Source organism: Populus trichocarpa, chromosome 2 (genome assembly GCF_000002775.5).
Source record: "Populus trichocarpa isolate Nisqually-1 chromosome 2, P.trichocarpa_v4.1, whole genome shotgun sequence".
NCBI classification, from domain to species: domain Eukaryota; kingdom Viridiplantae; phylum Streptophyta; class Magnoliopsida; order Malpighiales; family Salicaceae; genus Populus; species Populus trichocarpa.
Genome location: NC_037286.2, coordinates 15,713,213 through 15,727,698, shown reverse-complemented (window position 1 = coordinate 15,727,698; position 14,486 = coordinate 15,713,213). Strand labels below are relative to the sequence as shown.

General features: G+C 36.6%; 3 protein-coding genes across 4 annotated transcripts; 1 reads left to right on the top strand and 2 right to left on the bottom strand.

Moving 5' to 3' along the window:
- The first annotated feature begins 312 nt into the window (after positions 1-312).
- Positions 313-2,728, top strand: LOC7460469 (pentatricopeptide repeat-containing protein At1g02370, mitochondrial). Its single transcript, XM_002301480.4, has 2 exons — positions 313-676; positions 1,304-2,728. Exons 1-2 carry the CDS (start codon positions 416-418, stop codon positions 2,576-2,578), a joined length of 1,536 nt encoding a protein of 511 aa, XP_002301516.4. The 5' UTR covers positions 313-415; the 3' UTR covers positions 2,579-2,728.
- Positions 2,729-3,125: 397 nt separating this feature from the next.
- On the bottom strand, positions 3,126-6,388 carry LOC7481406 (peptidyl-prolyl cis-trans isomerase CYP21-4). Its single transcript, XM_052450209.1, has 6 exons — positions 6,380-6,388; positions 6,088-6,138; positions 4,150-4,221; positions 3,675-3,838; positions 3,494-3,566; positions 3,126-3,194 (listed from the first exon to the last, which is right to left on the bottom strand). The coding sequence occupies exons 1-6, from the start codon at positions 6,386-6,388 to the stop codon at positions 3,126-3,128; spliced, it is 438 nt and encodes a 145-aa protein (XP_052306169.1).
- A 363-nt stretch (positions 6,389-6,751) lies between these two features.
- LOC7460471 (ribonucleases P/MRP protein subunit POP1) lies at positions 6,752-13,171 on the bottom strand. Of its 2 annotated transcripts, none has more exons than XM_024595380.2 (11): positions 12,502-13,171; positions 12,325-12,421; positions 12,051-12,158; positions 11,739-11,969; positions 11,280-11,398; positions 10,676-11,197; positions 9,572-9,680; positions 8,905-9,494; positions 8,422-8,589; positions 7,371-8,316; positions 6,752-7,112 (listed from the first exon to the last, which is right to left on the bottom strand). In XM_024595380.2, exons 1-10 carry the CDS (start codon positions 12,954-12,956, stop codon positions 8,118-8,120), a joined length of 2,598 nt encoding a protein of 865 aa, XP_024451148.2. In that variant the 5' UTR covers positions 12,957-13,171; the 3' UTR covers positions 6,752-7,112; positions 7,371-8,117. The 2 variants fall into 2 exon arrangements, with proteins under 2 accessions (XP_024451148.2, XP_052306405.1); XM_052450445.1 differs by having other exon boundaries at positions 6,752-7,071.
- Positions 13,172-14,486: the final 1,315 nt, after the last annotated feature.

The following is a 14,486-nucleotide window of genomic DNA, read 5'->3' as shown; positions in this document are numbered from 1 at the left end:
TTCTTCTTATTAACTTTTCTTTTTCTTAACTATTTTGTTGCTGTATGTCAAAGATCCAAGCAGAATAGAATGAGATTGAAAGACTTGTGTAAATAAGTCTTAAATGATTTGATTAATAGTTAAAATGAACTCCCTCGAGTAATAAAATTATGAACACATGCCGTATTAGATACCACCAAATCCATTCGTAACGGAACTATACAGAGTCGGATGGAGGAACAAAAATTGAAAGGATCCAATTGCAATTATCTGAACCACTAGGTTAGATTTGACAGAAGTGCTATCGATTAGGGACCAAAAGTAAATAAAAATGGAAAACAAAAATAATAAGTAAAGCCCTACCAAAACCTCTTTCTCCAGAGAGAGAGAGAGAGAGAGAGAGAGCTTTAATTAACACTGAATTTGAGTTAAGTGCATGGCGAAGAGTCCAAGTCGTGTAATCTGGACGGGTTCACGGGCGGTGCGGCATCTTTGCGTGGCGGCAGAGGCGGTGCCAGTAGCGGCGGAAAAACGGAAGAGGATGTACAGGAGGTTATCGGAACTGGGGGCAAGTGGAGGGAGCGTGTCAAAGACGTTAAATGAGCTCATATTGGAGGGTGGGAAAACAAGCAAAATCAATCTCACTACTTGCATCAAAAAGCTCCGCAAGTACGGCAGGTTCGACCATGCCATTGAGGTCCGCCCGTCTATCTCAAATTTCTTGAATTTTTCACACCACGGGTCCTACCCTTAAATCCTCCCTTTGGTGCTCATTTCCTTAAAAACACAATTCTTATTATTATTGTTGTTGTTATGATTACTATAAGCTAGTTGTATGGCCTTCATCGGTTGCCTTTTGTTAATTTTATACTAAGATTTGGGCGTACTACCTCTATGCCAATGCCAGTCACAGTGAGCCAAATTGGAAAAGGAAATTTTCTGGACACAGCTTTTGTTGATGGACAATATGAGTGTTGGGAATATTACTGAATTCGGTAATAAATGTGGCTATAGTCTATGGCTATGAATGCATGGATATTTTGTTCCTAGAGATCCCAATATTAATACTAGTCAAGTGCTTTGGTTTGGCAGTCATGATGACTTGTTACTTGTAATTAAGATTTGGAAAACAAGAAGTGTGTGCTTTCAAGTCGTGTGTCGATTTTTCTGTCTATTTGTACTCCTCAAATTGAGCAAAATTGTTGCTTTGGCTATTGTCTGTTTGGTTAATCGTTGTACTCTAGTTTGTAAGCTATGTGTTTTCTTTCTTTGTTTCCTCTATTGTTTGAGTTGTTTGTGATGACTTTTGATTTTTGTCTTGTAGGTAATGGAGTGGATGCAGAAGAGGAAAATGAACTTTTCCCATGTTGATCATGCAGTTTACCTAGATCTTACAGCAAAAACCAAAGGGATTGCTGCAGCCGAGAATTATTTTGACAACCTCCCACCATCTGTGCAGAATCATGTTACTTATTCAACACTTCTGAACTGTTACTGCAAGGAACGTATGTCTGAAAAGGCACTGACTCTTTTTGAAAAAATGGACAAAATGAAGCTTCTTTCAACTTCTATGCCTTTTAGCAATCTCATGACCCTGCATATGAGATTGGGGCAACCTGAGAAGGTGCTCGACATAGTACAGGAGATGAAGCAGAGGGGCGTATCTCCTGGCACCTTCACTTATAATATCTGGATGCAGAGCTATGGATGTTTGAACGATTTTGAGGGAGTACAGAGAGTTCTAGATGAGATGAAAATGGATGGCAAAGAGAACTTTTCTTGGACTACATACAGTAACCTCGCTACAATCTATGTCAAGGCTGGACTTTTTGACAAAGCTGAATCAGCTCTTAGAAAATTAGAGGAGCAGATAGAATGTGGACGCGATTGTGATTTTCAGAAAAAACGCAGACATGATGCTGACCGTGAAGCTTATCATTTTCTGATTTCCCTTTATGCTGGCACTTCTAATCTAAGTGAGGTCCATCGGGTGTGGAATTCACTGAAGTCAAGCTTCCGCACAACAACCAATATTAGTTATCTTAACGTGCTCCAGGCTCTTGCTAAATTAAAAGATGTCGAGGGTCTACTGAAGTGTTTCAAGGAGTGGGAGTCCAGTTGCCACAGTTATGATATGAGGTTGGCAAATGTCGCTATAAGAGCCTGCCTAGAGCATGATATGTATGAAGAAGCAGCGTCAATATTTGATGAAGCTCTTAAGAGGACCAAAGGACTATTCTTTAAGGCCCGGGAGATGTTCATGGTTTTCTTCTTGAAGAACCATCAACCGGATTTGGCTCTGAAGCACATGAAAGCGGCGTTTTCCGAAGCCAAGGAGATTGAATGGCAACCAGATCAGAAAACAGTAAGTGCTTTTCTGAATTATTTTGAAGATGGGAAAGATGTTGATGGTGCTGAGAGACTGTGCAAGATATGGAAGCAGATTAATCGTCTGAACTCTAATGCTTACATTTTGCTGCTAAAGACTTACACAGCTGCTGGCAGATTGGCTCCAGAGATGCGGCAGAGGTTGGAAGAAGATAATATTGAAATAAACCCTGAGCTTGAGAACTTGCTTGAAAGGGTCTCCCCTAAATAGGCTTAGTTCAGGGAAGCCAGAATTAAGAAATGGCTAGAATTAGCCATTTATGTAACATTGAATCAGATTTTAGAGATGCTTCCCGTGACTAACAAGGTTTAAATTTTATCTTGGAAGCAAATAACTACCAATTACATATTTGATATTTGATTTCCTACCTTCCGCCTATATATATATATATAAAAGAAAAAAACCTTCTAACTACTGATTTTGAATTTAATAGCGTGGATTTTTCAAACAATACCTATCATGTTGTCAATAAGATGAGTTCAATGCGGCAAAATAAGAGTCTTCAATTGTCCCATCCTTTATTCATCGTAAAATTTGTACCATCCAGCCTGAGAAATAAAATCACCAGAACAGAATTGGCTCAGTATTCACGCAAATTTAAACAGCTTGATTCTCAGCAGGTCTCCATATCATGGTTGTGGCCTCTAATGGGATGACTCATCCCAAAATGCACCACTGTCCCTATGGCAAGTTTGAGTGGTAAAAGACAATCCGGAATAAGGCAGCATGGAAAAGCTTCGGATTAGCACAACAGCTTTTAGATTTTCTGCCTCCAAGTCACATCAATGATCCCAGCATGAGATCTAGGTATGTTCTCTTCAATTTCCTGACAAACATTAAAAACTACAATCAACATTGACCAAAAATAAAACTCTTACAACTGAAGGTCTTGCATGAATCAGTAACAAAGTAATTTTTCAAAAAATCATCCAACAGATAATCCATCTGTTTCTGGGCTCTACAGGAGCAGTTAGCCCCCCCACAGTAGTATCTTCAAAATATTGGTCACTACAACTTAGTAAAGTTTCCTGGTAGTATAATGCTTGTTTGGTGAAAAAAGAAGATGCTGATATAAATTCCCAAAAGACAAGTCATGACAGCCAAAAGGATGTTGAAGTCCGTTACTTGAACAACATCTTCTCCTCGGTCATCATGCTTTGTCTTGGAAGCTCCAAACATGAATGCCTCACGTTTCAAACTGATCAAAGAATAACAAATAAACTTAACACCTCAAAAGTTTCGGGAAACAGGCTGTTGAACCATTGAATGAAGAAAAACGAAAGAAAATAAAATTCAAGCTAGTAACCACGTATCAAGTTGACTATAATGCTTCCCTCTCAAAGTCCAGTCTTCTGTATCCCCAAGAAGACCACCATCCCCTGCTTGAATTACATAATGCTTCATTACACGATGGAAAAGGCATCCCCTTGAAGTGCCCCTTTTCACTGCAAAACCAATTAAATCAGAGGTCTGAAACCAGTTTTTTGTTCCAAAAAGTTGTTTATGCACCAGTATTAGATAAATCAAACTATAAAGAAAAGAGAAGAAGATTTCTGATAGAAAATTAAATATCACAAACAATTTCTAATGTGGAGAAAATGTACATTTTTATCCCGAAGTTGCATTACGGAGTAGGGACCATCAAGTTTATACCATATACTCCAAACCTCAACCAAATGGCTTGTCGATGTATCTACTTCATAAATAAAAATATGAACAATTAAACCATAATTACATCATGAGACTATAGACACATTATCAAGCATTCTGTAGCAGGATACCTTAAAAAGCTGTCTTAAATTTCCTTTGGCATAACCGAACCCTCCAAGTTGTCCTACATCACCTTGCAATTCCTTCCATCCCAAACCCCAAAGCATGAACAAAGAGCCAAAAAAATTGACCATTGTGATTTTCAACAGGAATACCAAGCATTACGATTACCCAGCTCTAGAAAATAATAATAACAGACAGAATCCATAAAAAGAAAAGCCAAGAGAGAGCTGGTGAAAGAGCAACCAGGCTGCACCTTGATATGATGGTACAAATACTTATAACAAAGAAACCATATCACAAAGCCACGCAGTGCTTCCATATTACGGTAGGCGTTCAAGATGGCACGAGAAAAATACTCGTAAAAAAAATAGTCCTATGCTCAGTCTCCCAAGTACAAAGTGAATTTCCCAAGTTACGTTCTAACTTACAAGTTGGATGCTTAACCCTCTTAAAGCATAGATGAGTTCCTTATGGAATATATAATTCAAATGCAAGTGCCTCAGCTAAGATGCCTATTGATGAAACCTTATGCATAGATCCAATAAAGAACCTTGTAAGCTTTCAAACTTTACAAATAGGTCTCTCAGTATAATATTTTAAAGAAAAAACTACTTTAACACTCCAGACACTCTGATACTCTAGACATTTGAGCACGATAATACTTTGCCTCCATCTGTTTAAAAATTACATTTTACTTACTGAGCCAATATCAAATTCAGATTTTGATGAAAAGCTTAAAATATGTCTTGACTTCTTCTTTTTTTTGCCTTCTTCCTTTTTCTTTTTCCCCTTTCTTCTCCTTTTGCTTCTTTCTCCTCTCTCTCTCTCTTCGTCTCTTTTCTCTCCCTAAACATCTCCTCTCTTCTCTTTTCTCTCTTTAAAACAATCATCCCTTCTCTCTCTTCAAAACAATTTCTGAATAATAGAACAAATATATTGAAACTCTCTCTTTCATAGGGCAATATAGATCCAAGATTGAAATTCCAAATTCAAATATTGCTACCTTAATTCATTTTTTGTTAGAAAAAAAGAAGATGCATAAATTATGAAAGAACTTTGGATATTAAATCAATTATAATGATATTTTTGTAATATTTTTGAAATTTTTCATTGATTAAGTTCGCTCACACCTCACTTGTAAAGTATTATCAACTATATAAATAGTAGAATGTAAAGTGGAACTTTTGAAAATACAGTGACAAAAAATTATATTGTCATGTTCAAATGTGAGGGTTCCTACTTTAAACAAAAGGCAAATTTCAGGACCATTGATGACATCGACTATAAGAAGAGCTATTCATGAATCTAAAAACTAGAATATTGCCAGTCCATATTTGACAATAGCACTCGCTCAATGGTGCCATTACAAGTTTAAATGGCACTACAGAGTGGGAGTGCTATTATAACAATGAGTAGCATCATCATCACCAGCAGGAACAGTGGTCGTAACTAAGCTGAAACTCATTGACAATGCCATGAAAAACAACGCTGAATCTCCAAGTAAGAACCAGGCACCTATCAATCTAGGTTTTTTACCGGTCTTTCAAAACATACAGCCAGAGTTGTCCAGTTTACCAATATAACTGAGTGAGAAGCATGTTAACTCAGAGCTAGCAAGAATAAAATCTGACCTAACTAAAGATTCCAACTAGCCAAATGAAAACAAAGTTATTTTGTGCATTCTTAAAAAAAGGCTCTTTAGGTGCATTTCTTCTAGAGAATATAAATGTCTAATGTATGTACACCCAGCGGGCATGTTTCATTCATTTTAGGCAAGGAGTTCATTACAGTGCACTACATATCGTCATCTGATGCTACGAAGAAAATTCCAGTGTACTGTTTATTCCAAAGTAAAGGCTATACTGGACTCTATAAGGATAAGCTTTGCAAAACCTTTCGACAAAACAAAGTAGAAAAGTTAAATCGCTCAGCATACAGAGACATACTGCATATCCAGGGAGATCATATTTCTTTGAATCAACAAAAGCATGACCACCCTACAGCAGACAAAACCGGGCAAAATTAGAGTCTGGCAGATTAAAATCAAGCTCTTGCATAAAAATTCTGAAACGCATGCATCAACATGCAAAGTCAGCCAATCTTGCATTATCGTTTTTACAACAATTTACAAATGATTCTGTTGTAAATACCAGTCAAAAATCTGGGATTTAAAGGGCATTATCCAATTATGATCCCACCCCGAAATTAGGTTCTTTGAGGTAAAACTAAGAAACAAACCTTCCACATCTTTTACATGAGGCGGCTGCTCTCAAGGCTCAGACCAACACCATTACAGTAGCAAGCCCAAGAACTTTACCATGCCACAAGAATGGTCCCTATATATTTCAAACTTGTATAGAAACATAGGTAGTAGAGGGGAATAAAAATAAAAAAAAAGACCACGGTAACCATCAAAACAAAAGGTTCTCTACAAAATGTACCCCAAAACCCGATTCAACATTTTCAGTCTGCACACTTGACCTAAACACAAGCCTCAAATACCTTCATTTCCATACAAATAGATACAGGCATTTACCACCTGAGAATTCCCTCAATTAGTAAAACACGCCGAGTATAATAACAGCCAAAGAGAGAGATGCATAATCCAAGTTGACAATCAACACACAATAAACTTGCATCTCCACAATGAGAAATATTTTAAAAAATACAGATCCAGATCCAGCTAGTTTGGCGCATCCAAACTATAAAATTAAGCATAATTTATTACAACACAGAGGATTAAGAATCAATCTGAGGACTTGACAGACCTTAGCGACCAGTGTTTATAGATAGAATACAAGAAAAATAAAGTCAAGAGAAGAATGAGGCAGTATGAAACAATAGAAGTGACGCTCATTCGACTCGGCGCTTTCTTCTTTTTGCTCTGTTGTAAGAGATCTTGAGGTTTGATCCTTGCCATCTTCAACTCCCTATACTCCAAATCGCCACAGGCTGGTTTTGTATATATTTACTGAAAATAAGCAGACTATAGATAAATATTTTCTTTATAAAAAAAAAAGGCAACTATTTAACTTGGATTTTAAAATTGAAACAATTTTCTTCTTTTTTTTTCATCATGGATTGGTCAACAGTAACTAAGATCTAAAGAGATTCATACTATTTTATTTTTATTTTATTTTGAAATAAAAGATTGAAACCATTATGAAAATAATTTAATAAAAAAAATTGAATATATATATAGAGAGAGAGAGAGAGAGAGAAGCGGTACCTGTTTGAGAGGTGAAAGTCTCTCTGCTTTCTAAAAGATGCTCGATTTGGTTTTGAAGTTTTGTTTCAAAGTCTCGGTATTTATTTGAGCCACCAAGCAAAGCAAGAGAGGCTCTGATTGGGCCAAACTAGGAGATGGGCCTGGTTTAATTAATTGTACATGAGCCCGGAATGTTGATCTGTGGTGCGTGACTTTCGAGTTTGGTCTTGTGACTCTGACTCGAACTCTATAGTGTCCTCACGGATTTCTTGCTATGAAGCTGCAAGATGTTGCAGTATCATACCTGATTGGCAAATTAAAAGAGTTCCTGGTATAACTTTTGGAAGTTTGCCAGGTTATTTGAACATATACATTCATGTTTGCTACTTGGTTTAAGCTGGATACACGGGTTGTGATTGCGATAGTTTTTAAAATATTTTTTACTCGAAAATATATCAAAATAATATTTTTTTTATTTTTAATAAGAACTCATCAAAACAATCCAAAATACATAAAAAAAAAATTAATTTTTTTTTTAAAAAATTGATTTTTTAGCAAACCTTCTCCCAAACAGGAGAGGTTTAATTGCATTGCAGAAACTGAACTGGAGTCAGTAGTTCACCGTCGGGCAGTGGACATCTATTGATGAAAACAACACCGTGATGACCAGTATGTTACTCCAGTAAAATTCTCTGTTACCTATAGTTAAGCTAGAGAACAAGATTGATGCATCTTTATGGATATGAAAAACCCACCGGCGGCACCATCTCACAAGAATACCACATCTTCTTCTTCTTGTTCCAGGACTACAGTGGCAAGGGCGAGTCTATATGCAGAAGATCTCAGGTTCCTAACAAGGACATATATTTCCTTCTTCCTTTGCTTCACAGGCATCCCAATCCACTGCTCCTCCCTAAGCTGAGCTAGTAAAACTGCCTCACAAAAAGCCTCAGCCACTAGCTTCTTGCTGCAAGCAAGGTACGAATCTGAGTTAACCACCACAGACAAAACTGCACATTTTATGGAAGAGAAATGTCAATAGATGTGCTGCACAAGAGCTTATCATACTAACCTCCCTCGAACAAATCCAGCAGTGACAAAACCAATAGGCCATCTATGAGATTCTCTTACCACAGGGCCCTGCGGTATCCAGAGTTCCCACTTACTAGAAGGTAGCTCTTTGAAATATGAACCCACAGATGACTGGGAAATTTGAAGTCCACCTTCATTATTTTCTGAACTGCAGCATACAAAAGAAGTGGATGATATTAGCTCACAAGTGTGATGCGCCTTAAGAAATGCCAAACAAGGACTAGTGTTATTTCTCAAGAATTATATCCTTCATGGAGTCAACTTGCTCCATTGGTTCAACATAGATACTAATAAATATTCTTGAAGCTTCACAAATATCTTTAAATCATCTTTTCCAATTATAAATCCACCATTTGTGATACAAAGCTCAAAGAATGATGATGAAATTGTTGATGTCAAAGAGAGTAAAGCAGTTATCATCAGTGAGAAAAGGGAAAAGATGAGAAAAGTTTTGTTAAAATACCTAGAAATCCACATGGATAAATCATTTGGACCAGGAGCGCAAACAACTGCTCCTTCTTCAAAAAAACCTTCCTTGTATGCATGTAGAAGAACTCTAATGAAACACAATCTACGGTTAGAAGTGATTTGGTGGGCACTACATTGACCTTTACTGAGGATGCTTTCATCCTTTATAAACTCTGAAAGCCTTGTCTTCTTATTTGGAATGTGAGGAAACAAAAGCAAATGACTGGCATGGATTTCACTCAAGAAATCAATCAGTATACTGGATGTCCGTCCTACAAATCCATCAAATGAATTACAATGACCAGTGGCTACTGTTTTTGCACAATCCCCATCTTCTGAGCTCAATAATGAATTGTCATCAATGTTATCTTTTCGACCAGAAATTTGAGGATCTTGAACTATAGCAGATCCTTTATCAAGAGCAAGACGGACACTATTCCATGGGAAAGGCATGGGAACTTTCAGAGGTCTTACAGAAGGAGGTAGTCGTTCCACTTTGTGGTCAAGGGCAGCCCTTTCGTTCACCATAAAAGATAAGTGCGCATTACAATCAGGAAAATCAGAAGGAAATTGTGGCAGCCCAACCTGCAAAGGCTAGAAAATTAGCATGCATGGTTTTGCAACATTGTATGGAAAACTGTACAGTTGTCAACTATGCATACTTCACAAGCAATCCATCGCTTTTCTCTCAGACCTATTGCATGTGCTCCTTTGGAGATGAAAGGAATCCAGAAGACCCTAACCCAGCTTAAGGGAAGTATAACAGACCATCTGAAAGAAAAGGAAGTGCTTATCAGATTCTAATAAGGTCTTAAAGCCCATTCACATAAAAAGGCCATGACAGCATATATTTAGAGATGGCAAAGGTAAAAAGGCAATGAGCAAGTAAATCTTATATATTCAGATGTAATTAATGGCAGAGTAGAGAATAATTTTTTTTTAATGATGAGAGCAAGTTCCAAATTGCTTTATCTGAATGGTGTAATTAAGCTATCACAAACCACTTCACAATCTAATCCTGTGTAAAATATTTGCAATTCATTCCAACCTCTCTTGTCGAAAGTGATTCTGATTTGGCCCATGAAGGCATAAACAAGATAAAACTTGAACTACTTTGGCCCTGGGCTTCGATTCAGGGGGCAAAGAGTTGGGCAGGGATAGGAATAAGCTCCTATAGGTTCAAAGTGTGAATTGATGATAAAATACATGAACAAACTCACTGAATAGGGTCAGCCAAGCAGACTTGATGGAATCCATTATAATTAATGGCAATATCAAGGGCAATTTTCTCAATGTATGCATGGGATTTTTTCAGTGCACAGCTTTAGGGATTTAAAATTGTCCCAAAATATAACCAAGATGGGAAAAAGGAGCAAGGAAAAATAAGGGACAGGTTGGGACTCCATTTGGGGGGGGGGGGTGAATTTAATTCCTTAATTCATGACTACTCTGGCACAACAATAACATCAGAATAACAATTTAAAAAGACAACTACCACCAAAAACTTCTCATCATCTTAAGCATTTCTTCATTCTGCTTTGTTCTTAAAAACAAGTGAGCAATTTGATTCTTACTTGCAGGTTACATCTATTGCGATACTTAGCTCACAAGATACCACTTAGAAGGTATCCATATTTGGGAAAAAATACCAAGGTAAAAAAGTGGTACATGAATATGTCCAACCTAGGTTTCAAGGCATAAACTGCAGAAATTAACATAATTGGAACTATGCCAAATGGAAGAATGAACCTGGAAAGTGGAATTACCGCATCAGTGAGTCCATTCCGTTACTGTTTGTAAGAAGCAGAATAGGGCAAGATGTTGAACCCTGCACCTTAGTTGAAGTATTTGGTGTCCTTGATTTACAACCATCAAGGCAGATAAAATCCAAACGCAAATGATGCCTTTCCCAGCAAAGAACATTCTCTTCCACTGGGGGAGTTACTCTGCTGCTTGCATCCCACAAACTCCTATTGTCAGGGACACTGCTACTCCTTTCAGGTTCTGAAAGCGATGAATGAGGATGTTTTTCACCATTTCCAAAATTTACGGTTAAGGCATCATGCTCTTTTGCTTCATCTTCTGGAACATTATTGAGTACACTAGTAGGGGTTGGCTTGGGAATGTCAGCAATATTTACAGGCAGTGAACGAGGATCCTTGACAGCAAGAGATAAAACTGAACAAGGAGAAATGTTCTTGCTTTGAAATATAGATTTCTTCAACTCAGAGTCACCATCAACTTCCAAAACAGAGCAGTTCCTCAATTGCCAAGAATTATCTGAATTACTGCACACGATAAGCATGTTTAACCATTTTTTACTTTTTATCTTGATTCAAAATAATCTAATTGTACTTTTGAGTTGCTCACCAAGAAAAAGGATGTAATGTCTTTTGTAAAAGTTTCGATGCCTGTGATCCCATTACTTCTAACTTTGCAAGCTGGCCTTCGAGTGACAAACAATTGATCAAAATGCCACTCTCATTCATCTGTAGAGAAAAAAAACAGGAAGTTAAGAAGTTAGCATATTAAGAGCACATTAACAAAGCCTTTTTTTTACAGAACCTTATATTCTTCATCCACTAAATGTTTAGAATGATAAGCTGCATCCCAAAGAAACATAGTTTTCCAGTTTAATATATAAAATAAATAAAAAACAGACAAACAGACACAATTTTTACCAAAAACCAGTGAGCTCAAAGGAAAAAGGGTTCCTAAAATCCTTTTGAGGCAGGGTGGTCAAGCCACCAGATAGATATATAATAGGTTTGGCCAGAATGTCACTAAAACACGCAATTTCCTCATGAGAACAGAAGATAGACCATGTACCTGTTTCTGACAAGCGAATTTCAGAGCATCATATCCCTCGCTAAAAGCTGATGCATGTATCCACACCCAAAGTTGACGATGGGAAGAACAAGCATCAGAGATTTGAGTTTCATTAAATCCACCAGAACTATGTTCGTTATTGCCATTTTCTCTATTGCGAAGACAAGAAGGTCGCCACATATAGTTCACAGGAGCTATCGGCTGAGAAACAGGTGCTCCAGCATGATGCAGCTGAGAAAAAATCAAAGAGTTTATATATCCCAATACTTAAGCTATCCTTGTTTCACAATGGTTTGCAATGGGCTAACCTACCATAGCAGTGCCATAGATAACACCAGTAAGAATAGACTTGGCAATATCGCGAGATTGAGCTGATGGAGAAGGCACTAGTACCATATTTAGAATTGAAATTAATGACTCCTGGAGATCACACAACGTATCATCTCTATTTAGATTATGAATTCAACAATGGAGGAATAAAAAATGCGCCACAAAGCTTGATATAGACAATGCTTATTCTCTAACATGTAATGTGGCAAACAAATAAAAAATATTTTGCTAACTTGACAGAAAAGTGAATGCCTGCCTCTGGACCCTTCAACTGGACAGCAGTATGGTAGCTTGCATCATGCACAACCGCTCCGTCTCTGTACCACTTCAATAGAGCCCTGGATCCCCTCCCTCTGCACCACACGAAATACATCATTAATTATTAACTAATTCCCAAAATAATCAGAATAAGTTAGCCTTACTTCCTAATTACCTGCCGTGCAAACCAAGAGGAAGGTGAAATCCCCAAAGCTTAGTCATTGTAAAACGTTTGGCATGCCAGACGTGAGTTCTCAATCTCCTGGTGCCATCGCCGGAAGTAGCAAAACCAGATTCTGGATTCTTTTTCAGCTCAATTCTCCTGCGAACTCGGCGAGGGACTTTCCTTGGCTCTTTATTTTCTGAAGCCGACGACAGGTCATCATTGGCTTTACCGAGGAGGCCTAAATTACGTCTTTTTCGATGTCTCTTTTTCGCAGCTTGATTTTCATAAGCAGTGGTTCTTCTTCTCTTGTTTCTTTGAGACCGGAAATTGTTGTTTAGCCGGTTTGATACGATTGTGTGAAGACTCTCCAGTTCAGATGCCCGGGTTTCTGCAAATTTTTGAACATTGATTTTTCTAGGTGGAGCTGTTGATACTTTAGATTTTTTGCTTCCATCAACAGCCATTGCAGCCTGATTCCCGACAAATAACCTATCTCCCTGCCTGCTACTGTAAGCTTTGGATTGATTATAGTTTGGCTAGCTGTGGTCTTTAGGGTTGGGTTAGCCACTGGTGGTGTTAGAGCGCGCGGCACCTGGACAAAACGAGGAGATGAGCAGAACAAGACTCCCCGTTTGTTTTCTGTGTAAATCTAAAACGCTACCGTTTACTTTTTTCTGTTTAAATCTTAAACGCCGCCGTCTGCACCGTTTCTCCCAGTGGGCAACTTAACACTACTTGCTCTTTTAAGAGTGTATTTAGCAGTGTAGTACGGTTGTATTTTGATTGAAAAATTATTTTTAATTGTAACTAGTTAAATAAAATATATGTTAAACACAAATTATGGTTAAAATTATTATTGATAAAAGGCAGTTTAAATTATAGTTATTAATCTCGACTTAGGTGTTGACCTGGCCAAAGAATCAGGTTTTGGGTCACACTAGTTAACCCTGAATAATCTGGAAAGATTAAAAAAAATATTTGAAATTTTAATATTTAACATGAAAACGATAAGAAACAATCAATGTGAATATAAATTATATATGTTATAAATAATAAAGTTTAAAAGATTATTTTAAAAAATATATATTTCATATTGGAAAGATATTTTTTTATTCTTTTAAGTTGAAAATTTAAATCAAAAATATTTTTTATCCCATGTTGAAAAAATACAACTTTCTTCTTGTAAACATAAAATATATATTAATGAGCTTTCAATCTCACATTGGAAAAATAAAATATTTTTCTAGTGTTTATATAATGAATTTTAATACGGGTTAGTAATCAACAAGGAAATGGTGGTAGGCTCACGCATACAAGGTTAGATTGAGTAAGAGAAAAATCTTTCTTTTAATTTTTCTTATGTAATTACCTTTTGGTGGTTTAGGAAATTTTATATTAGGATTATCAATAGTCTCCAAAAAGAATACATGTATCAAGTGCATCGCTTTCTCATCCTACCAAAACAAATGTAAATTGCATATCAAAGCAACATGCAATCATTATGTTTTGTATTAGTACACCTTTTCTAGTGATAAATGAAATTTGATTTTCTTAAGATATGTAACCATACATATATGTTTTATCAATGGCATCAATGCAATTCTACATGAAAAACAATAAATATCAAATTGAAAATAATTAATAACATTTTGAAAACAATTTATATTCGACACTAATGATTAAGAACGATATTTGCGTTACCGTGAAATGAGGCATATATTTTGGATTCATCGCAATTTCTCATGAAGTGTTTCTAAATTCAGTGTCTTTTAATGTTATGACATTTATAACAACAAATATATCATTTTTAAGATTTTATTAAAACATTTACTAACAAACTTCCTAAACTTCCCTATTTAAAGCACCTATTGTTATTGTACAGAGAAATGTGGTCACCTTTTCAATAACATTCATTCTTCTTGAAGTTTTTAACCTATACTGTGTTTTTAAATCATAGTATAGGCTCATTAATATTATTGTATCCATTCTAAACA